The sequence below is a fragment of the Triticum dicoccoides genome, chromosome 2B, assembly GCF_002162155.2.
Source record: "Triticum dicoccoides isolate Atlit2015 ecotype Zavitan chromosome 2B, WEW_v2.0, whole genome shotgun sequence".
Lineage (NCBI taxonomy): Eukaryota > Viridiplantae > Streptophyta > Magnoliopsida > Poales > Poaceae > Triticum > Triticum dicoccoides.
In genome coordinates, this window is record NC_041383.1 from 167,790,186 (window position 1) to 167,814,609 (window position 24,424).

General features: G+C 43.6%; 2 protein-coding genes across 2 annotated transcripts; one reads left to right on the forward strand and one right to left on the reverse strand.

Annotated features, from left to right (window-relative positions):
• The first annotated feature begins 11,959 nt into the window (after positions 1-11,959).
• On the forward strand, positions 11,960-18,453 carry LOC119362817 (serine/threonine-protein kinase haspin homolog). The gene is made up of 15 exons (XM_037628079.1): positions 11,960-11,996; positions 12,075-12,207; positions 12,301-12,387; positions 14,461-14,560; positions 14,640-15,190; positions 15,347-15,470; positions 15,544-15,659; positions 16,108-16,219; positions 16,338-16,430; positions 16,514-16,575; positions 16,695-16,837; positions 17,433-17,503; positions 17,582-17,634; positions 17,875-17,941; positions 18,044-18,453. Exons 1-15 carry the CDS (start codon positions 11,975-11,977, stop codon positions 18,194-18,196), a joined length of 1,887 nt encoding a protein of 628 aa, XP_037483976.1. The 5' UTR covers positions 11,960-11,974; the 3' UTR covers positions 18,197-18,453.
• Positions 18,454-19,262: 809 nt separating this feature from the next.
• On the reverse strand, positions 19,263-22,626 carry LOC119362818 (novel plant SNARE 13-like). The gene is made up of 10 exons (XM_037628081.1): positions 22,388-22,626; positions 22,077-22,169; positions 21,804-21,897; positions 21,686-21,723; positions 21,413-21,501; positions 21,177-21,256; positions 21,017-21,073; positions 20,468-20,560; positions 20,310-20,384; positions 19,263-19,698 (listed from the first exon to the last, which is right to left on the reverse strand). Exons 1-10 carry the CDS (start codon positions 22,465-22,467, stop codon positions 19,588-19,590), a joined length of 810 nt encoding a protein of 269 aa, XP_037483978.1. The 5' UTR covers positions 22,468-22,626; the 3' UTR covers positions 19,263-19,587.
• Positions 22,627-24,424: the final 1,798 nt, after the last annotated feature.

Below are 24,424 nucleotides of genomic sequence, written 5' to 3' on the forward strand. Positions count from 1 at the left end.
ACTGAGGGAAATACTTATGCTACTTTACTGCATCATCCTCTCCTCTTCGGGGAAATCCAAGGCAGTTCTCAAGAGGTAGCAAGAAGAATTTCTGGCGTTGTTGCCGGGGAGTTCGCGCAAAAGTCAACTATACCAAGTACCCATCACAATCCCTATCTCTCACATTGCATTATTTGCCTCTCGTTTTCCTCTCCCCCACTTCACCCTTGTCGTTTTATTCGCCCTCTCTTTCCCAATCTCCTCCTCTCTTTCCCTTTTGCCTTTTTCTCGTTTGCCTTTGCTTGTGTGTTGGATTACTTGTTGCCATGGCACAAGATAATACCAAATTGTGTGATTTCTCGAATATCAATAATAATGATTTCCTTAGTACTCCTATTGCTCCTCTTAATAATGATGAGTCTTGTGAAATCAATACCGCTTTTTTGAATCTTGTTATGAAAGATCAATTCGCCGGCCTTCCCAGTGAAGATGCCGCTACTCATCTAAACAATTTTGTTGATTTGTGTGATATGCAAAAGAAGAAAGATATGGATAACAATATTGTCAAACTGAAGTTATTTCTGTTTTCACTTAGAGATCGTGCTAAAATTTGGTTTTCATCCTTGCCTAAAAATAGTATTAATTCTTGGAACAAGTGCAAAGATGCTTTTATCTCTAAGTATTTTCCTCCCGCTAAGATTATCACTCTTAGGAACGATATCATGAATTTTAAACAACTTGATCATGAGCATGTTGCCCAATCTTGGGAAAGAATGAAATTAATGCTTCGCAATTGCCCTACTCATGGTTTGAATTTATGGATGATCATACAAAAAATTTATGCCAGATTGAATTTTGCTTCTAGAAATCTTTTAGATTCGGCCGCGGGAGGCACTTTTATGGAAATTACGTTAGGGGATGCTACCAAATTGCTTGATAATATTATGGCTAATTATTCCCAATGGCATACCGAAAGAACTTCCAGTAAAAAAAGTGCATGCTATAGAAGAAATCAATGTTTTGAGTGAAAAGATGGATGAACTTATGAAGATGTTTGCTACTAAAAATACTTCTCTTGATCCCAATGATATGCCTTTATCTATTTTGATTGAGAATAATAATGAATCTATGGATGTGAATTTTGTTGGAAGGAATAGTTTTGGAAATAACGCGTATAGAGGGAATTTTAATCCTAGGCCTTATCCTAGTAATCCTTCTAATAATTATGGAAATTCCTACAACAACTCTTATGGAAATTTTAATAAGATGCCCTCTGAATTTGAGAGTAGTGTTAAAGAGTTTATGAATTCACAAAAGAATTTTAATGCTTTGCTTGAAGAAAAATTGCTTAAGGTTGATGATTTGGCTAGGAACGTTGATAGAATTTCTCTTGAAATTGATTCTTTAAAGCTTAGATCTATTCCTCCTAAGCATGATATCAATGAGTCTCTCAAAGCTATGAGAATTTCCATTGATGAGTGCAAGGAAAGAACCGCTAGGATGCGTGCTTCCAAAGATGCCTTTATTAAAGCGTGTTCTTCCTATTCCTATGAAAATCAAGATGAAGATCTAAAAGTTATTGATGTATCCCCTATTAAATCCTTGTTTTGCAATATGAATCTTGATGAATCTGAATATGATCTCCCTTTACCTAGAAGGCGTCCTAAGAATTCTGAGTTTCTAGATCTTGATGATGAAATTGATGAAAGTGGGATTGAAATAAATAAAAACCGTGATGTTGCTAAACCCACTATTTTGGATCTCAAGGAATTTAATTATGAAAATTTCTCTTTGATTGGTTGTATTTCCTTGTTGCAATCCGTGCTAGATTCTCCTCATGCTTATAGTCAAAATAAGGCCTTTATCGAACACACTATTGATGCCTTGATGCAATCTTATGAAGAAAAACTTGAGTTGAAAGTTTCTATCCCTAGAAAACTCTATGATGAGTGGGAACCTACTATAAAAATTAAAATTAAAGATTATGAGTTTCATGCTTTTGTGTGATTTGGGTGCTAGTGTCTCCACTATTCCCAAAACTTTGTGTGACTTGCTAGATTTCCGTGACTTTGAAGATTGCTCTCTAAATTTGCATCTTGCGGATTCCACTATTAAAAAGCCTATGGGAAGAATTAATGATGTTCTTATTTTTGCCAATAGGAACTATGTGCACGTAGATTTTATCGTTCTTGACATAGATTGCAATCCTTCATGTCCTATTTCTTGGTAGACCTTTCCTTAGAACGATTGGTGCGATTTTTGATATGAAGGAAGGGAATATTAGATTCCAATTTCCCTTGAGAAAGGGTATGTAACACTTCCCTAGAAAGAAAATAAAATTATAATATGAATCTATCATGAGAGCCACTTATGGATTGCCTACCAAAGATGGCAATATCTAGATCTATCTTCGCTTTTATGCCTAGCTAGGGGCGTTAAACGATAGCGCTTGTTGGGAGGCAACCCAATTTTATTTTGTGTTCTTTGTTTTTGTTCCTGTTTAGTGTTAAATTTTGTTTCTACTTTCTGTATAGATGTGGTTTTGTGTTTTAATTAGTGTTTGTGCCAAGTAGAACCTATAGGATAAGCTATGATGATAGTTGATTTGATTCTGCTGAAAAACAGAAACTCTGCACTCACGAGAAAAAATTCAATAAATCACAGGAACGAGCTTTTGCATTGATTCTTTTTGATGCTGTTCAATAAACAAATTGTCTAGTGCGTACTATTTTGGTTGGAATTTTTGGAGTTCCAGAAGTTTGCATTAGTTACAGATTGCTACAGACTGTTCTGTTTTGGAAAGATTCTGTTTTTCATGTGTTGTTTGCTTATTTCAATGCATCTATGGCTAATAAATTAGTTTATAAACCATAAGGAAGTTGGAATACAGTAGGTTTAACACCAATATAAGTAAAGAATGAGTTCATTACAGTACCTTGAAGTAGTCTTTTGTTTTCTTTCAATAACGGAGCTCACGAGATTTCTATTGAGTTTTGTGTTGTGAAGTTTTCAAGTTTTGGGTGAATTCTTTTGATGGATTATGGAACAAAGAGTGGCAAGAGCCTAAGCCCCATAGCACCCCCAAGATAATCCAAGGACACCAAAAAGTCAAAGCTTGGGGATGCCCCAGAAGGCATCCCCTCTTTCGTCTACTTTCATCGGTAATTTACTTGGAGCTATATTTTTATTCACCACATGATAAGTGTTTTGCTTGGAGCGTCTTGTATTATTTGTGTCTTTACTTGTTAGTTTACCACAATCATCCTTGATGTACACACCTTTTGAGAGAGCCATGCCTGAATTAGAATTTGCTAGAATACTCTTTGTGCTTCACTTATATCTTTTGAGCTTGATAGTTTTGCTCTATGTGCTTCACTTATATCTTTTGAGCGTAATAATTTTTGCTCTAGTACTTCACTTAGATCTTTTAGAGCACAGTGATGGATTTGTTTTAAAGAAACTATTTGATCTCTCATGCTTCACTTAGATTATTTTGAGAGTCGTTAATAGCATGGTAATTTGCTTAATGTTAATATACTTGGTATTCAAGATATGTGAAACTTTCTTTTGAGTGAATTGAATACTAAGATAAGTTTGATGCTTGATAATTGTTTTGAGATATGGAGGTGATAATATCAAAGTCGTGCTAGTTGGGTGATTATGAATTTGAGAAAAACTTGTGTCGAAGTTTGCAAGTCCCGTAGCATGCACATATGGTTAAAGTTGTGTAACAAATTTGAAACATGAAGTGTACCTGGCTTGTGCATCCTTATGAGTGGCGGTTGGGGATGAGCGATGGTCTTTTCCTACCAATCTATCCCCCTAGGAGCATGCACGTAGTACTTGAATTTTTTATGACTTCTAAATTTTTGCAATAAGTATATGAGTTCTTGTGACTAATGTTGAGTCCATGGATTATATGCACTCTCACCTTTCCACCTTTGCTAGCCTCTTCGGTACCGTGCATTGCCCTTTCTCACCTTGAGAGTTGGCGCAAACTTCGCCGGTGCATCCAAACCCCGTGATACGATACGCTCTATCACACATAAACCTCCTTATATCTTCCTCAAAACAGCCACCATACCTACCTATTATGGCATTTCCATAGCCATTCCGAGATATATTGACATGCAACTTCCATCATCATCGTGACATACATTACTTTTATCATATTGCCATTGCATGATCATGTAGTTGACATCGTATTTGTGGCAAAGCCACCATGCATTATTTTTCATACATGTCACTCTTGATTCATTGCACCATCCCGGTACACCGCCGGAGGCATTCATATAGAGTCATATCTTGTTCTAAGTTTCGAGTTGTAATCCTTGTGTTGTAATCAATAGAAGTGTGATGATCATCATTATTAGAGCATTGCCCAAATAAAAAAGAGAGAAAGGCCAAAAAAGAAAAAAAAGAAAGGCCCAAAAAAAGAAAATAAAAAAGGGGCAATGCTACTATCTCTTTTTCCACACTTATGCTTCAAAGTAGAACCTTGTTCTTCATGTAGTGAGTCTCATATATTGTGCTTCAAAGTAGCACCTTGTTCTTCATATAGTGAGTCTCATAAGTTGTCCTTTTTATACTAGTGGGAATTTTTCATTATAGAACTTGGCTTGTATATTCCTACGATGGGCTTCCTCAAATGCAGGCGTGCAAGTGTTGCATGCGTGCAAGAGTACGTTTCAGTGTTGCATGCATGTGTTCGTACGTGCGCATGTTCGTGAGTGCACATGTACGTGTCAGTGTTGCACGCCTGCATGCATGCGTGTCTTGCGTGTGTGCATGTGTATGTGCAGGGTGAGGCTACATGTCAGCCGACTGACTTTTTCATCTCTGTTCATTAGATTTTCCAACCGTTGGATACGAAATCAAGGGCCTGCAGTTTATCTTCAAACTCCAACCCCTGAACCGCCAGCCACCACCGGCCGAACCACCGGCCCCCACCGCCGCGGCCGGCCCACGCCGCCATGCCGCTACACCCGCTCCGAAACCACTCCCCACCGCCAGTCCGCCACCGCATCGGCCATCCCTCTAGGCCCCCCGCGCCGAGCTTTTTCTCTGGCGATCCCCACCCCACCGCCCAATCAATGCGCCCCCACCGCCGGCGACTGCCAACCAGAGGTCTCACGACTTCATATACCCACTGACCACTAATTTATTACCATTTCTGTCCTTCATATATGCACTGACGGGTGGGCCCTATGGTAATGTGCGTTGCTGAATGTGGACCGTTTGACTGGTCAATTGATCGTGTCATTAACAAATTACGGAGCTGTATGGTGAGCTAGTGACCGTATGATCACCCTAAAATGTATTTTATTAACATAGTTGATACGTCTCCAATGTATCTATAATTTTTGATTACTCCATGCTACTTTGTCTACTGTTTTGGACTATATTGGGCTTTATTTTCCACTTTTATATTATTTTTGGGACTAACCTATTAACCGGAGGCCCAGCCCAGAATTGTTGTTTTTGCCTTTTTTTTAGTATTTCGAAGAAACAGAATATCAAACGGAGTCCAAACGGAATGAAACCTTCGGGAACATAATTTTCTCACCACACGTGATCCAGGAGACTTGGACCCTACTCCAAGAAGTGCCAGAGGCGGTCACGAGGGTGGAGGGCGCCCCCCCTGGGCGCGCCCCCTGCCTCGTGGCCCCTCTGTTGCTCCACCAACGTACTCCTTCCTCCTATATATACCTATGTACCCCCGTCAGATCATATACGAAGCCAAAAACCTAATTCCACCACCGCAACCTTATGTATCCGTGAGATCCCATCTTGGGGCCTGTTCCGGAGCTCCGCCGGAGAGGGCATACACCACGGAGGGCTTCTACATCAACACCATAGCCTCTCCGATGAAGTGTGAGTAGTTTACTTCAGACCTTCGGGTCCATAGTTATTAGCTAGATGGCTTCTTCTCTCTTTTTGGATCTCAATACAATGTTCTCCCCCTCTCTTGTGGAGATCTATTCGATGTAATCTTCTTTTTGCGGTGTGTTTGTTGAGACCGATGAATCGTGGGTTTATGATCCAGCTTATCTATGAACAATATTTGATTCTTCTCTGAATTCTTTTATGTATGATTGAGTTATCTTTACAAGTCTCTTCGAATTATCCTTTTGGTTTGGCCAACTAGATTGGTAGTTGTTGCAATGGGAGAAGTGTTTAGCTTTGGGTTCAATCTTGCGGTGTCCTTACTCAGTGACAGAAAGAGTTACAGGGCACGTATTGTATTGTTGCCATCGAGGATAACAAGATGGGTTTTTTTATCATATTGCATGAATTTATCCCTCTACATCATGTCATCTTGCTTAAAGCGTTACTCTGTTTTACTTAATACTCTAGATGCATGCTGGATAATGGTCGATGAGTGGAGTAATAGTAGTAGATGCAGAATCGTTTCGATCTACTTGTTTTGGACGTGATGCCTATATACATGATCATACCTAGATAATCTCATAATTATTCGCTTTTCTATCAATTGCTCAACAGTAATTTGTTCACCCACCGTAGAATACTTATGCTCTTGAGAGAAGCCACTAGTGAAACCTATGGCCCCCGGGTCTATTCTCATCATATCAATCTCCATTACTTTATTTACTTGCTTTGTTTTACTTTGCCTTTTACTTTTTACTTTGCATCTATCTATCAAGAATACCAAAAATATTATCTCTATCAGATCTCACTCTCATAAGTGACCGTGAAGGGATTGACAACCCCTAAGCGTTGGTTGCGAGTTGCTATCGTTTTGTGTAGGTACGAGGGACTTGTGTGTGATCTCCTACTGGATTGATACCTTGGTTCTCAAAAACTGAGGGAAATACTTACGCTACTTTACTGCATCATCCTCTCCTCTTCGGGGAAATCCAACGCAGTGCTCAAGAGGTAGCACATACCCATTCATCAGTTCCCCCACATCGTCTCTCTCTCTCTCTCCTACGCTCAAGAACGGGGCCGGCGTCCGTCGCCGGATCTCCGCCTCCGGCTGCCCTCCCGTGATTCCGTCCGGTGGGATCGTTCCCCACCACGTGCTCTTGCCATGGACCAAGGTCTTTCCCCAACTCCCTCTCGTTTTTGTTGTGTTCTTTGCCTCTAGGTTTTTGGGGGAGACTTGTGTGTTCTAGAGATTCTTAGGCTACATCTATGCAAGAGCAGGATGAAGGAGTGTAGTATTGCGTAGGAATTATACTTGTCTTTTTGTCCTGTGCTAGATTTGATCACTGTAGCACCGCCATGGTTTCGCGGTTCTTTTCAGATTCAAACCGTCGTTTGGATCTGACGCGGTGCGGTACTACCGCTCGTCTGGCGCGGTACTACCGCTTGTCCGGTACTACCGCCCGTTTGGCACGGTACTACCGCACTCGTTGCGGCACTAAAGTTCTACTACCGCTCCCACCCCAGTACTACCGTGAACCCGCACGGTACTACCGCGACTTGGAGCGGTAGTAAAATTTTAGTACCACAGGCTCTAGCAGTACTACCGTGGATCACATCTATCTCATGGCAACTTTCAAGTATACTTTCTATATGTTTCTTGTGCTTTGCCGTGGTCTTTGCATTGATCCTTTTTGCTTGTCGTGGGTGTTTTTGCGTTTGTGTCTCAGGTGGTGGCTCTCGCCGTTCCAATCCCAGTAGTGACACTGGTTCCAAGCGTCTGCGCAATCCAGGTGAAGCACCAGAGGGCTCCACTGCCCCCAAGCGCCATGTCAAGACATCCGCTAGTAAGCACAAGGAACCCAACAAGGGCATGGACGAGATACCCCTATCTGAGTTCATCCGTCTCAGGAAGCTCAACCCGTATGTGCATCCTCGTGCTACTGTCAGAGGTTGTGAACTGTTTTGGAACAAGCAACAGACTCTCACTTATCTAGATGTCATCAAGAACAAGCAGAATACCCACGTGGATGTCAAATGGATATAAATGCATCACCTGAGGAAGGACAAGTTCCGTCACTACTTTGGAGAAGCTCTGGATTTGGTGGAGCAGTTTGGTATTGAACATGTGATCTCCTTTCACCTTGACTATGACCATGAGCTTGTTTGTTAGTTCTTTGCCTCAGTTTACTTTCACCCTGATGAGGAGCGGAGGATGACCTGGATGACCAATGGACGTAAGTTGACTGCTACTTGGAAGGAGTTCATGGATTTGCTCCATGTTCCTGATGACGGGCTCGACACTCCCGTGGGTGTTCACCCCCATGCTAATCCTGAGTCTGCTAACAAGGACAAGCTTCAGCCATACTATGTTGAGAAGGCGCTTCCCAATGGCAAGTCAGGGTGGGTGCTCAACTCCTTTCTGGATATCATGTACCGCATCTTCCGCAACTCTTTGTTCCCTCGCATTGGTGACAAGGACAAGGTTCATGCCTATATGGTGGATATGATGCTCCTATGCGAGGAGGCTCGTGTGTCTCAGACTCAGCCACTTGATGTCTCACACATCATGTGGTGTGAGCTTCGGTTTGCAGTGTTCAATCTCAAGGTGCCTATCTATGGGCCCTATCTGTTTCTGCTGATCTCGAAGATTTGGGAGAAGATGTTCCCTGGTGAGGAGTTCCTTGCTCCAGACTGGATTCGACATGATCCCATCTGTCTCCGTGTCAAGCCCAACTGGGCCAACACTACTACTCGTGCTGAGGCGTCTGCTGCTAGGGCTACTGTTGATGAGGAGGATGCTGGCGCAGAGGATGTTGCTGAGGGCCGTGCTGCCAGGTCTTCCCATAGTTCCTCTATGCCCTCGTGGGCCAAGAAGCTGAAGGACAAGATGAAGAGTTTTTTCTGCATGCAAGCTAAGGGCCAGTACAGGACTCACGTGGCATCCAAGGAGAGTCGTCGCCGGGACAAGAAGATCTTGCAGCTATATGGCGAGGATGTGTCTGGCGGTTCTGAGGATTGCATCACTCCAGAGGCCGAGTGGATGGAGAAGCAAGGCTACAGGTGGACTAATTCTGAGCAGGACGTCGAGGAGACCATCCCTGTTGCCGAGGAGTCAGACGAGGAGCGTTGGGATGAGTTCCCTGCTTGAGCTACCCCTTGTGTGTAGGTGTCCTCTCTGCCTTTTTGGCGTCTCGATGCCAAAGGGGGAGAGAGTGTAGGGGTTTGCGAGTCGTGTGTCGTCGTTCGTGTTCGGTGTGTTTGCTGCTTTCTTGTTTGAACCTCGTTCCAGTTGCTTTGGGTTGCTTTACTTCATATGGTGTAAGACATATGCACTCTATCTAACTTAGCAAGCTTGTGATATATTGTGCTACCTTTGTGCTATGCTCTGCTTAGATGTTAGTTATCATGCCTTTGTCTCTAAAATATAGGGGGGGTGTTGATCCTAGTTTGTGTGCTATGCAGTCCAAAGCATCTATCTAGATTGCACACATCTAGGGGGAGCCCGTCTATATTCTAGAGAGGAGGGGTTTGCCTTTTCCCTATATTATCTCATCTATGTGTAAATCCCGTATTGTCATCAATCCACCAAAAAGGGGGAGATTGTAAGGGCATATTTATCCCTTAGGTGTTTTGGTGATTGATGACAATGCTTTTGTGGACTAATATGTGCCTTGAGTTTCTCAGACGCTTCATCACTAGGCACGAGACGATTCGGTGCCCCTCGAAGACTATTGAAGACGGTGTTGTTCTACGTTTCTCTTTGGTGGATTTGAGTCGTAGGAGAGCCGTACTATTAAGAGGGGGTCCGCATCGGAAAGGTTCGGGTGGAATCATCACGTACACGTTTCCTTCCTTGCCTCCATCTTTCCCTTGCACTTTGGAGCTTTTCTCCGTTATCCTCTTTGTGCTTGCTCTGACGGCTACTGCTGTACTTGTGGTAGTACTGCTCTATGGAGCGGTAGTACCGCAAGCACCTGCGGCAGTACCGCTGGGGTTCACGGTAGTACCGCTCCTCTAGAGCCTTAGTACCGTGGCTCCCAGGCCTAGTGCTGCTCCGGTACAGTAGTAGGGGCGGATGTAATTTTTTACATCCGCACCCACACGGTAGTACCGCACGTCCTGCGCGGTAGTACCGCGGGAGTCCACGGTAGCACTGCTCCCCTGGAGTCGTAGTACCGTGGTCCTCATACCTAGTACGGCTGCATCACGGTAGTAGGAGCAGATGTAATTTTTTACATCCGCACCTCAATGGTAGTACCGCGCCAGGTGCGCGGTAGTACCGCGTGCGTCCTGGCTCAGCTAGTTTACGGTAGTACCGCGTCTTAGCGGTAGTATCGCGTCGGATATTTGCACTGTTTCGTTTTCAGCGGAAGTAGGCACGGATGTATTTTTTTTCATCTGCGCTCTTCGTAGGCTTAGACTTTCCTGCCTTGTGATAGTACCGCAAGGGGGAGCAGTAGTACCGCGCAAGCGGAAGTACTGCTCTCAGTCAGGCAAGTCCCAGCCTCTGCTGCTGTCCGCAGAAGTACCGTGGTCCGCCACTGTAATACCGCGTGGCCTTGCGGTAGTACCGCGCTCCTGGAGCGGTAGTACCGCATGTCGCAGGCTGAACATGTGGATAACGGTTGGATCTCTTCCATGACTATAAAAGGGGCGTCTCCTACCTCTAGTTGACTACCTCTTCCATCTCTAAGCTCCATTGTTGCTCCAAGCTCCATTTTCGCCCGATCTCTCTTCCTAGCCAATCAATTTTGTTGATTTGCTCGGGATTAGTTGAGAAGGCCTCGATCTACACTTTCACCAAGAGAGATTTGATTCCCCCCACTTATCCCTAGCGGATCTTGTTACTCTTGGGTGTTTGAGCACCCTAGACGGTTGAGGTCACCTCGAAGCCATACTCCATTGTGGTGAAGCTTCGTGGTGTTGTTGGGAGCCTCCAATTGTTGTGGAGATTGCCCCAACCTTGTTTGTAAAGGTTCGGTCGCCGCCTTCAAGGGCACCAATAGTGGAATCACGGCATCTCGCATCGTGTGAGGGCGTGAGGAGATTACGGTGGCCCTAGTGGCTTCTTGGGGAGCATTGTGCCTCCACACCGCTCTAACGGAGACGTACTTCCCTTTAAAAGGAAGGAACTTCGGTAACACATCCTCGTCTCCACCGGCTCCACTCTTGGTTATTTCGGCCCTTTTACTTTTGCAAGCTTACTTGTGTTGTATCTATTGCTTGCTTGTGTGCTAGTTGTCATTGCATCATATAGGTTGTTCACATAGTTGCATATCTAGACAACCTATTTTGTTGCAAGGTTTAAATTGATAAAGAAAAGCTTAAAAATTGTTAGTTGCCTATTCACCCCCCCCTCTAGTCAACCATATCGATCCTTTCAGATGTGTAGGTGGTGGAGGGAGGCGGCGTTGACGGGCTCAACGGCGGCGAAAGGATTGAGGCCGCTGTCGGAGACGGAGGAGCAAGGAGAGGCCATGGCCGCGAGGAGACAGCGAAAGCGAAGACGATCAAGGATGAGCGTCTGATACCATGTAAGCTAGAGAAAGAGAACTGATTTGTTGCACACTTTTCTCACTGACATCACTGGTATAAATACATATACAAGGGCGAACCAACCTGTGGTTGGATGGTTAAAGGAACAATGATATCCCCGGTCCACCAAGGTTCAAGTGTGTTCGTCTTATTCCTGGATTTATTACATGATTTTCGGCGATGCACTTTCAGTGGAAAGAGACGTTTCCGTTGACGACGAGACGTCTACGACAACTTCATAAATCTCAAGATGCTATGTCAGGTCAATCTCTTAAAGGTGTACACGTGTGCATTCATAAGGATTGCGCGTATGTTCGAGCGCTTGCATGGATCAGCTAACCACCGAGCTATCCTATACGGCTATACCCTAACAAACCGGCTGCCATGGCAGCGTATCGCACGGGCCGTTTGAACACGCACGTGTTTGGTCTCAAGGCATTGCAACGGCCGGGGAAGTCCAAACTCCAAACTCAAAATTCAAACTCGCTCGCTCCACCCTGAAAACTTCGTCTTCCGCTCCGCGTCCATACCCCGCAGTCCCCTCGCTCTCACTCCCCTCTGTCGAGGCCCCATGGCCGTGGCGGCACGGGAAGGTACGAACCGCGAGCCCTGGCCGCGCACGCCCTCTACGCCCCCCTCACTAACCCGACCGCGCGCTCTCTCTCCTGCAGGCGCTCGCGGCGGCGGCGGCGGCGACGCGTGGGCGGAGATCCTGGCCAGCGGCGGCGGCGGCGGGCCTCGCATCGGCGCGGTGTACGAGCGCCGCCGGGCGCAGGAGGCGTCGAGGCAGAGGAACGCGGACGCGTAAGTGCCGGGGCCGGCGGCGGCGGGCGTGGGGGGATTTGGTCGGTCCTAGGGTTTCGCTGATCCCGCCGTGCTTTTTTGTGGTGCGCTCAGGAGAGGCGGCTTCGCGGCGGCTGTCGAGAACCGGCCGAGCTTCGCGCCGGTCAAGCGGACCAGCTGGAACCGGTCGCTCTCCATCAGGTGCGCCTCAGTCATTTCGTTGCATTTTGTGGGCGTGTTTCAGTGTTCGGCCGTTGGCCTGTGTTGGAGGCGTTGATCTTCCGTGATTCAGTGCTACCTCCGGCCATTATCCACCTGTAGTCGTGCCTAGCTCCATACCAAGTTGAAATTTATTACTGCTCTCTTTCCAAAAAAAAAAATGTAAGTTCCTTTTTTTCGTTTTTGTTGAATACATTATATTGATTGTGGTCTTATCTTGTCTTATTCATTTCGTTTTCCCTCGTGAACACTTATGCACGACCAATCGCATAAGCTGTTCTCTCTCATTATTCCTTGATGAAAAGGGTATTTAGTCTTTCCTTGCTTGTGTTTCATCTATGTGCCTGGTCAATACTAGTATCACAAGTAGTAAACAAGTTCAGTCGAGCACCTTGTCTGTACTGCCAACTCTTGTATCTTTCCACGTAGGCAGCGAAACAACCTCTGAACCTTATGTGAGGAGGCTAGCTTATAAGGGAAGCCTTATGTGTGAGGCTTAGCTTCTCAGGGAAGCCTTCTGAAAGGCTTGCTCGTCCCAGGAGTGGAGTCGGTTTTATCTGTGGATAGTTCAGTGGTGAAGCTAGAGAAAGCAAGCCCTTCATATGAGTTAGCATGTGATTAAGGTTCTCATTCTCGTTTTTCCCTTTAGCAATCCCCTTCCATCTCTTTCTGATGTGGTTCTGTGGTGTTCGAATCCAAACGTCGATGTGTTTCAAGGTGCAATGTTAGGGAATCAATGCATCTTATATAGTACTCCCTCTGTAAACAAATAGTAGACGTTTTAGAGACTTTACTGTCATTGATATCTCAAGTGCCTTTTCTCAACCTGAAGCTGGCAACTGTTAAATTGCTTTGCTTCGTGGGATCCCCCTTATATCACTAGTTTTACAGTTGTCTTAAGGAGATGTCCACCTTATTTACAGTGGCTTTAGTCTAAAAGGGGGAAAATCCCTTTTTTAACCTCTTTTGTTCCATGAATTCTGTTGTTATGTACTCCCTCCGTTCCTAAATATTTGTCTTTCTAGAGATTTCAACAAGTGACTACATACGGAGCAAAATGAGTGAATCTACACTCTAAAATATGTCTATATACATCCGTATGTGGTAGTCCATTTGAAATCTCTAAAAAGATAAATACTCCCTCCGTTCCTAAATATTTGTCTTTCTAGAGATTTCAACAAGTGACTACATACGGAGCAAAATGAGTGAATATACACTTTAAAATATGTCTACATACATCCGTATGTGGTAGTCCATTTGAAATGCTAGAAAGACAAATATTTAGGAACGGAGGGAGTATTTAGAAATGGAGGGAGTATGTGTCATTATAGTGGACTTCGAAATTACCTTGATTTTTTGACGTATTGATATTTAAGCTGCGGAGCAAGTCTTAGGTACTTGGATGTCATCGCTACTGTTTAACTGACGGAGAAAATTACTTAAGTGGCAAAAGTAAGCTAGTTTTATGGGCCTTCTTGAAACAAGAAAAAATTTAGCGACCTAGGCAGCATAAACTATGAAGATTGCAACTTTTGGTGCAATCATTTTGTTTGGTTGCAGAATATTATTCTTTTGAACTGAAAATATGTTGTGTGTTCTTTTGAAATAAATTCCGTTAGTACTCCGCCGTCCCATAATATGAGCGCATTTTTTACACTGGTGCGCTCTTATAGTATGGGACGGAGGGAGTATTTTTGAAGGAACTTGCAGGAGGAACTACATGTTCTGTTAATAGAGAAGAATTGGGACCCAAATTTGCATCTTGAACCTGGGTCTGATTGTGCATCCACTCCCCCACTCAACTGAGTTAGGCTTACTTCCTGTTAGCATTTTGCTGCATCAATCAAATTGGAGTGTAGTAAGCTAAACCTGGCATTCTCTCAGCCTGTAACATGTCATTCACAATAGAATACATGAGGGTGGAGAGTGTTTGTTTCCATGTGCATTGTCTCCTTTGTTTGCTTTTTGAGGATGTTCCCCATTTTAATTACTGAAATTTAGTGCTATAGATCTCCTTTTTTTTACCTCTGACATTGTTTTGGTGAAACTTGATAGAGGGCGGGAAAGTATATTTTTTGCTCCCGGGACAAATCTTCAGCCTCAACAGAAACTCTGCAGAGCACTCAAACGACCACCAAAACCGTGTAACAGAGTGGTGCGGCTAACATTTTTCAGGCATACTTACTGATAATGTTAAAGTTGTTTGCCTTCTAAGCTAGCTTCTCTTTTATCAGAAAAAACCTCTTGGAGGGCCACCCGACTTGAGTAAAGAAAAGGCTTATTTTGAAGAAGTCGATGCTTTTGAGCTGATGGAAGAGAGCCCTTCGCCCAAGAACTTTGGCACATGGGCAGGAGGGATGGAGCAGAGTACCATTTTGCATGATCTGCCTGCAATATTGGAGAGGTGGAAAATCTTCAAGCTTGCAAGATGTGCAACATCCAATCCATTGTTTAATATCATGGAGACCCCACTTGTCCCATCAGTCAACAGTAACTGCAGTACAGAAAATTATTCTGAAAAAGGTTATAGGACACCTGAAAAGGACAGAGGGTCAGGGATGCACCCAACAAGGACAATCCTTTCAGGATACACTAATGAGAGTACAAAGAACATTGCAGGCGAAACTAGCATTGTCACGTCCTTTAGTGAGCTTAACATTGAGGAACCCCCCCGCACCAGCATTCCCTCATCAAGTGGTGAAGCTCTGACTGCCTTTGCACAACTTCTCATGGTTTGCAGGCAATCTGCACCAGCTACTTTAGCAGATGTTTTTTCTGCTTACTGGTAGGTATTTCAACCTTCCACATAAATCTGTCATTACTCTGTTTTTTGGGCAGCTGAAAGAAGATCAGTTTGTCATAACATGTTATGAGTTAATTTAATTTTTTACCTGCACTATTGCTTTTATTTATCAATTGACAAAGATATTTGTGAAAGCAGCAAGTTAGGCAGCATAGTGAAGCTTGGTGAAGGAACTTACGGCGAGGCCTACAGGGCTGGAAGCACTGTCTGTAAAGTAGTTCCCTTCGATGGGGATTCATTGGTCAATGGAGAGACCCAGAAGGTTTATTTCATTCATTTGTGTTGTTCTCAACTCTGAAATTTTGTGCTACTCATTAGATGGTTCTGTTTTGTAGAAATCGGAAGAAGTACTCGAGGAAGCTTTGCTTTGTCTAACACTAAATAATTTGAGAACGGGCCAGCGAGATAAAGCAAAAGACTATTCATGTGATGGCTTCATTGAAACTAAAGAGTATGTCCCTTTCCGTGGAAAAAAATGCATACATATTTACTGCGCATGTTTTTTTACCGGAATTACTACACATATAGGGTGGTATGTTTGAGCCCAGGCTTGCCCTACCGATTAGTTGGCTACCCAAAATGTGGTGAAGCTTTTGCTTGCCCATAAGTTGGCCAACATTGGAAAGAAAAATGAACTAGGGTAGATAAAGAAGCATTGGCAGAACAAAGAATTGGTGTGGTGGGTTTTGGCCACCATCCAAACATAACCATAGCACTCGTCTGAAGAATTTGTATGTTATATCCCTTTAAAATGTTACAACTCAGTGTTTCCTAGAACCACAAAAAATTGATGAGGCCTATGTGATACAACATGTAAGATGTTTGATTCTGTCTGTGCAGGATCATGCATAACAGTTAGTATGAAATCATAAATGGTCCTCACTTCTGCGTATTTGCAGGTTTTGGGTTTGTAAGGGACCATATGACCCTTCACTGATTAGTGCTTGGGAAGATTGGGATTCCAAACATGAATCTGAGAATGATCATCCAAAGGACTTTTCAAACGATCAGGTAAGAATTTAGATCAAATAGACCACTTATCATTTACTCGTTGTGTTGGCGCATCAATGAGGACTGAGAACCATGTTTCCTCAATTACCTATCCTCACACATGTAACTTTTGTTTCAGCATTATATTATCTTTGTACAAGCAGACGGTGGGAGAGACCTTGAAAAATTCGCTTTACTCGACTATAATGAGGCTCGCAGTCTACTGCTTCAAGTATGCACTTGGCATTTCCTAAACTACTTTCTTACTTGAACTACAAAGTTGCTAGCATAACTAAATTAACATCCTTGATGCAGGTTACTGCCTCCTTAGCTGTAGCTGAGAGTGCCTGTGAATTTGAACATCGAGATTTGCATTGGTTTGTCCTTTCAATGCTGCTTCTCATTCATGTCTAGCCTAGGATTCCACTTTATTCTTTCTCGTTGATATGCAGTATTAGCTATTAATGGGCACTTACCACCATAAGGTGCATGGCAGGGGTAATATTCTTTTGGCTCGTGATGAAATGTCAAACAAGGATCATACAATGAGCATCACTCTTCAAGGGAAGAGGATTCGTGCTAGAACTTTTGGTTTGACCATCTCCATAATTGACTTCACTCTTTCTCGGATCAATACAGGTGCTTACATTGACTTTTTGGTCGGAATTCATTGTGCTTGTGCTTATTTTCTTCGTGCAATTTTTGACTGCTCTGCAATCTACCTTTTGATATGGATTAAGATTCCTAGAACTACACTGTGCTTATTCTCTTTGTGCAATTTTTGATTGCGCTGTGATTTACATTATGATATGGATTAAGTTTCCTAGAACTATGCAAAAAAGTGAAATCGGTTAAGTTTATTTAATACATTTGCGAGCTGTGAGAATCATACAACTATCTCAGCCATAGGAAAGCCAAATTGTAGAATAGTAAAAATGAAATTTACAAATACATGCTGGACCCAGTATCCCTTATTCCCGTAATGGGTCTTACAAATATAACGTTTGACTGCATAATGCAGTTGAAATTCATGAAGGAAGTGGGCGTCACCAGGATAACATGTTTAGAACCGGTCACCAGGATAACGTTTGGCTTCATAAAAAGTTTAAAGTTGTATATCAAATGCAATAGCCTTCCCCTAAAGCAATGTGATGATAGAACATTGAAGACGTATGGCTCCCCGTATGTTTCCGATACATTGATAATCTTTTATCTTTGTAATGTCAATCTCCAGGGAATGCCATTCTCTTTCTTGACCTGTCTGAGGACCCTGATTTATTTAAAGGAGCAAAAGGAGACAAGCAGGTTTTCAGATGATTAATATTCAGATTACCATGATAAACCCTTTTGAGCTATCGTAATGCATGGTTCTCATATATGCAGGCAGAAACTTACCGCAAGATGAAACAAATTACCAAGGAATGCTGGGAAGGCAGGTAAATTTGCATATCACAGCAGAGTTTTCTTCGCTAAAATTCTTCTTTGTTTGTAATGGAACATAAATGACCATCTTGGTTCTTCAGTTGCAAAAATATTGTGCATAAATGCATAATTAACTATCAAATGGAACCAAAACAAATGCTCGGGATAGGAATTACAAATGAATTAGCTATTTCTTCTGAACTGCAAATTTTGCTGACATGACATGTGCTGATCATGTACCTGTGTTATTGCAGCTTCCCAAAGACAAATGTCGTCTGGCTAATTTACCTTGTGGACATTGTGCTACAGAAGAAGTACGAGGTGAGTCGCTACTTTTCTGACGACTCAGGAATTCACATTGGTTTTGTTAATCCCGGGAGGTCAAATTTGCCAGATTCTCTAACTTTGTTAACACTTTGCTAGGCGTGCAACTCCACAGACGAGAGAGAGCTCCGGTCGTTCAAGAAACGGCTTTCCTCGTGCAGTTCTGCTAGAGATTGCCTTGCTGATCCCATTTTCAGCGATCTGCTGTTGGAAGAGGAGGATGTGCGACCCTCAGCAATGCCTCCCCTGTAGTTGCATCCGCCCGTCGATTAACCATTTCGTTGGCTTGGGGTTTAGGGTTTAGGAATGTGGTGGGCACTACAGATCGAACATGCATGTTTGTTCGTCCCCACATGGCATGCAAGAGAGCTTGCTGTCTAACTGTGTAATATGGCCGCTGTCGCTTGTAGAACTACTTGAATATATCTATGCAAAACTGCTATATGCAGCTGCAACCATTCAGCAACAAAATGAATGTACTTCAGGGAGCAAGCATGTCAGAACCTGAACCTGACGAAGCGTCGAGTTTCTTCAGTTAGCTTTATCAGCGCTCGGGTTAAACCTCGCTCGGTGGCTTGAGATTGCTTAAGACACAAGAACTATAGATTGGGCGTTTCGGAGTTCGGCCTCCATGGAGGCTGAAATGTTTGAAAAATTCAAAATTCAAACATTTTAGTTTTAAAAAAAATCTAAAAAGATTGTACAAGTATAAAAGGATGTGATGCGTATGCGTGTAAATTTTAGGATGAAATACCTTCAAATGTGATCTGTGCAAAAATAAATAAATTCATGACTTTGGGGATGAACAATCATGTGCCAAAAAGCCATGTTTTTTTTTGCACAACCCTCATTTCAACTTATTTCGTTCTGAAAATTTATGCCTCCATGTATGTATGTTCTTTCAGAATTTTTTGAAATGTAAAATACGATTTTCTGATGAATTTAAATTCTTCAAAACCGACTTTTTGAAATGTAAAATACGATTTTCTGATGAATTTAAATTCTTCAAAACCGACCTCCATGGAGCTCGGCCTCCAAAAGTAATTTTCGTTACTTTCATCTTAAGTTAAAGTTGAACGTATATAACAGCTGGGTTGTGGCTGAATAGGTATCTAGAATTATTCCCCTCATTCTGGCCTAGAACAAGTACATTACAAATACTACTTAAATACAAATCTGTCACCTCGATTCGGCCAGCTTATCCCCAATTTCTTCTTCGATTTACAATTATACTCGTAGGATCTTGCCACCAGAACTGGGATCTGACAAGGCATTTCAGCAGCAAAATGAATTACACATGCTCACAAGGCCAGGATAATGGATGGACAACATTCACATGCTCATAATGAATAGAATCGGCTGGTTTTAGGAAGGTATACGAGCAAACAATAATCACATAACTCTCACTGGTCACCACTAACGCATGTACACAACCAAGAAAGCCAGGCAATTTAAACACCACACAACCGACGTACTACTAACAATCCGAAGCTAACAGCAACCAATGCGGAAAGAATGAACCGATCAAAGAAAATTACATACGGGGATAATGTACAAGCAAGCACCAATGGAACAGTTGACATCGTGTGTTTTGGCTTCAGGGCGAGAGACCTGCACGGCACGAGACTTCCATTCCCGAATGCTCAGAGCATTCTGAAAGGATCTACGGATAGCAGCTTCCGGTTCTGCACAGGAGGGGCAGGAGGCGCCAGTCCCGGGATGTCTGGGATGCTTTTGTTATGTGGGTTGACGATCTGCGAGAAAGACAAGGTCAGATTATCATTTGCAAGTAGGAAAACAAGTGTGTAAAAGTCAAAATCAAATTTTGTTTTGCCAATTTGGGACAAAGCAAGTATGCATGCGATGACACTTGTCATGGGATTCTTTATCTCCAACCATATTCTTATCAAGAATTTAGATAGGCGCAGGAGTCATTTTTATCTCCACCAAACTACCAGAGGGGATTTTGCTTTGCCTCCTTTATTTTCCAAAATTGATGCAAAGTCATTTTGTTCTAACATTACTGACTAAGTTGTCCCCACTTTTTCACTGCACATTTTCTCTGCATCCTCTTATCACGAAATTAGCTAAGTGCAGCAGCTGACTCCACCACTGAATGTGCACAGAATTTCATTATCCCCACTTTTTCATCCGACATTTTATCTCCAATGTATACTCTTGTCAGGAAACGAGCTAATTGCAGCAGCTAACTCAACTGACAGTAACGTATTTCCATTCTCTAGAGGAACTTGGCTTTTAGTTGAACATGCAAGCATGGAGGGCTTGTTCCTAAACCAGCCACAGCCTCTAAAACAACTAATCCTATTCATACCCAATACAAATACTAACACAGCGCATATCATACCTTGACAACAATGATCGCAATCACACCACAAACTATCAAAAACAGAAACCCCATGATGCATTTGTCAGTTGCAACCTGCGACAACAAATATTGCAAGTCTCAGCCATTGTCTCTTCACATATACCAAACAAAGACATGTAAGGACAGGGAGAGAGAACCTGACGACCAATCTCTTTCACCATTTGACTAGCCTTTTTCAATGAGAAGTGAACGGAATCTAGCTCATTGCCAATTCTCTTCATTTGGTCAGTCTGAAAAATGATAGATAACTTATGAGAACTAGGGTATGGCACCATTGGTAGGTAAAGCTCATAAAAGCTGAACTTCAAACCACAACTTATAACAGATCGATAAACAAGATTCTTCAACCTAGTAAGGTTTACACATCCTACTTGGGTTTTACAAAGCTATCCTGAAAACAGTCTCCAGTTTAAACAGACCCACTGGTTCTGGTTTTGCGGTTTTCTCCGGAAAATACAGATTGATCGATACACCTTACAGTTCCTTCAGTATAAAGGAACTGGAGGGATGTTGCTGCCTTTGGTTTACAGAGGTGTTGTGAATATACTTGAAATGGAGAAACGGAATAGGAACCACAGTTGAACTATCCCTTAGGCATTAAAAGGGCGCAATATAGTTTCCGAACTACCATTCAGAACATACTTGAAATCAAGAAACATCCAATTTCATTATTCCAGAAAACTTACTTGCTGTGTTAGAGTTGTAGCAGTTTGAGCTCCAACTTCAACAGTTTGTGCAACAACCTACAACAAGAAATTTCTGTAAATTTCCTTTCGTTCCGACACTTCTGTAAAAATACCTTATGAAAGAGTGAACAACAAAAGAAAGTGAAAGTTTGCAGTGCACCATTTTCGAACGCTCAATAGCTTGGTCTGTTTGGTCCATTTGTTTCATTCCAGAATCAATCAGTTGTTGATTTGACATTTCTGCAAAAAATAATGAGGTACTTGGATGAGAATGTTAACATCTCATGAGAAGATTAATAATAACGCAAAATTATACTCCCTCCGTCCCATAATATTAGAGCTAGTGTCAAAACTGCTCTTATATTATGGGACGGAGGGAGTATTACTTAATTTTACCTGATGCCATTTGAACATTATCTTCAGCTACCTGGTCATTACCAGCATCGAATAGTTCAATCCTCTTGTTACCCAGGCTACTTTGGTACCTGCAACACCATGACGACCGATGAGCACATCTATTAGCACCAAGAGATTTACAATGGGACGGAAGACATTGCAGTTTCAGGAGGTGTATATATGAAGTTTAAGAATATGTTGTTTATCAGTGATTTTTTGCGAAATTACATCCTTCAAATCTATAGACAGCATGAAAAAAAAAAGTGTACTTACGTCTTCCTCATGGTGACATACGAATTCAACTCCTTGATCTGCCATAACACACAAAGGTACAAATTATACATGTGTGGAACATGACACAACAAAGACAGGAATAAAGGAAACCACGGACCATAAATTGCTTCTTGTCATTTAGCTGTTTGTTGACCTCAGAAGTATTCCTTTTCTCCTCATCTTTGAGTACACGATCAAATTCCTTGATTAAGCTGCAAGAAGTCGCGGGCATATTTACTAGAATTAAGACATGGTATGAGAACTCGGAGTGGTACATTCTCCAGGTAAAGAGGTTGCAAAATTTCATCATGCCACACGCAGAAGATCTGAAATTGCATGCTCAACAGCTCAAGTAGGAACAGCGATGGCAGTGTTCGATAACAAGACTTACCGCTTGCACTCCCTCATCCTCCCAGTGAGTTCTTCCAGCTGCTTGGACTGCCTGTTGGAGTCCTTGATCTTGTCAATCTTCTGGAACCCATTCCTGCAGCAAACAACCACCGCCCATCAGAAATTCAGAATCAACCAACCCAGCACGGGAAACAACCAGCCACAGTCTGAGCACGGGTATGCGAAATCTGATGCCAGTAAACCTTCTTTACTTTTGCAGAACAGCCACGAACGAAATTGGTACTCCTAAAAGGTTTCAAGAAACAGCAGCCTTGCGGCGACAAAAAAAAAAGGTAGGGAGATCTGGCTCACTGTAGGGCGCGGAAGATGTCCTGGATCTCGCCGTCGATCTGCTCGAGCTCGGGGCTCATGGGCACGTCGCTCGCCGCCATGGCGGCTGCTGGATCTCCGCCTCCGCCTAGCGGGATCCGCCCGGTTGCGGGAGGGGCAGCTCTTCCGGTTGGGGCGAGGAGGGCGGCGGTTGGGGCGAGGGGGAGGGGTTGGTGCGGACTGCGGAGCCGTTGGGTTTGGGGGCTGGAGTCGTGTGATCCTAGCTGTGAGCTGCCCAGCTGTGTGCTGGCACGCAGGAATTAGGCGGAGAAAAGCAGATGATTCTTTCCTTGTTGGAGTTCAGGTGCGTCATTTTGGTGACATGAGAGCATCTGGAGCCACAGTGACATATGTGGTATGCAATTCAAACTAATCCAAAAGAAATGAGAGAGCATCAGAAATCAAACTGGGTAAATTTCACCCCTCTAAAATCATGTCCAACATAAGATGCAAATTTGGAGATTTAAAACAGTTACATCTTCAAAAAAATGCATTTTACATCTTTAGAAAAGAGGCAAGTCCAACAGATGATGTGTGATGTAAAAGTGCAACTCCAAATTTGCACCCCGTCGCCAAACAAACAAAAATACGAAGGCCCGGGGCTACACGCATGACCTGCGAGACAAATTGAAAAACAAAGTAGGACAACCAAGATCGATCTACGGATCACGGGGGCGCGCCCCAACGTGTGACAATGACCGCCACGCCGGATATACTAAATACAAATCCGTCCGGGCTGAATACAGCAGACCAGTCTCATCCGAACTGTGTCGCGATGTAGCCCGGCATAGAGGCGCCGCACACCCCCTATGCTTCACTGACGAAGTAATGGAGCATGAATTCCCAGAAGGGTTTAAGCCCATCAACATCGAACCATATGATGGGACAACAAACCCTGCGGTACGGATTGAAGATTTCCTTCTCCACATTCACATGGCCCGCGGCGATGATCTACATGCCATCAAGTACCTCCCACTAAAACTCAAGGGACCAGCTCGACATTGGCTGAATAGTCTGTCGGCAAACTCCATTGGCAGTTGGGAGAACCTGGAAGACGCATTCCTTGACAACTTCCAGGGCACTTACATGCGACCACCTGACGCTGATGACTTGAGTCACATAACCCAACAGCCCGGAGAGTCAGCCAGGAAATTCTGGAGTCGTTTCCTAACTAAAAAGAATCAAATTGTCGACTGTCCGGATGCTGAAGCCCTAGCGGCCTTTAAGCACAACATCCGTGACGAGTGGCTTGCCTGACACCTTGTCCAAGAGAAGCCGAAATCCATGGCAGCCCTTACGACACTCATGACCCGCTTCTGTGCGGGCGAGGACAGCTGGCTAGCTCGTAGCAACATCATCTCAAGCAAGCCTGGGACCTCTAAACCAAGAGATAACAACGGCAAGCCCCGACGCAGCAAACACAAGCGTCGAAATAATGGCGACAACACCGAAGACACGACCGTAAATGCCAGATTCAGCGGCTCTAATACCGGTCAAAGGAAGAAACAATTCAAAAGAAACAGCCCGAGGACGTCCAGTCTGGATCGTATACTCGACCGTCCATGCCAAATTCACGGCACCCTAGGAACACCAGTCAATCATACCAACAGAGAATGTTGGGTCTTCAAACAAGCCGGCAGTTCAGGTGCCAAAAACAAGGAGAAGGGGTCGCAAAGCGATGACGACGACGAGGAGCCCCGGCCACCGAACACAAGAGGGCAAAAGAAGTTTCCCCCACAAATCAAAACAGTGAACATGATAAACGCCACCCATATTCCTAAGCGGGAGCAGAGGCGCACACCTAGGGATGTCGACGCAATGGAACCAGTCGCCCCAAAGTATAACCCATGGTCGTCCGGCCCGATCACCTTTGGCCGCAAGGATCGTCCGACCAATATCCGCCAGGACGGCTCATCCGCACTAGTCCTTGACCCGATAATTGACGGATTCCACCTTACACGAGTCCTCATGGACGGAGGCAGCAGTCTGAACCTGCTTTATTAGGATACATCATGCAAG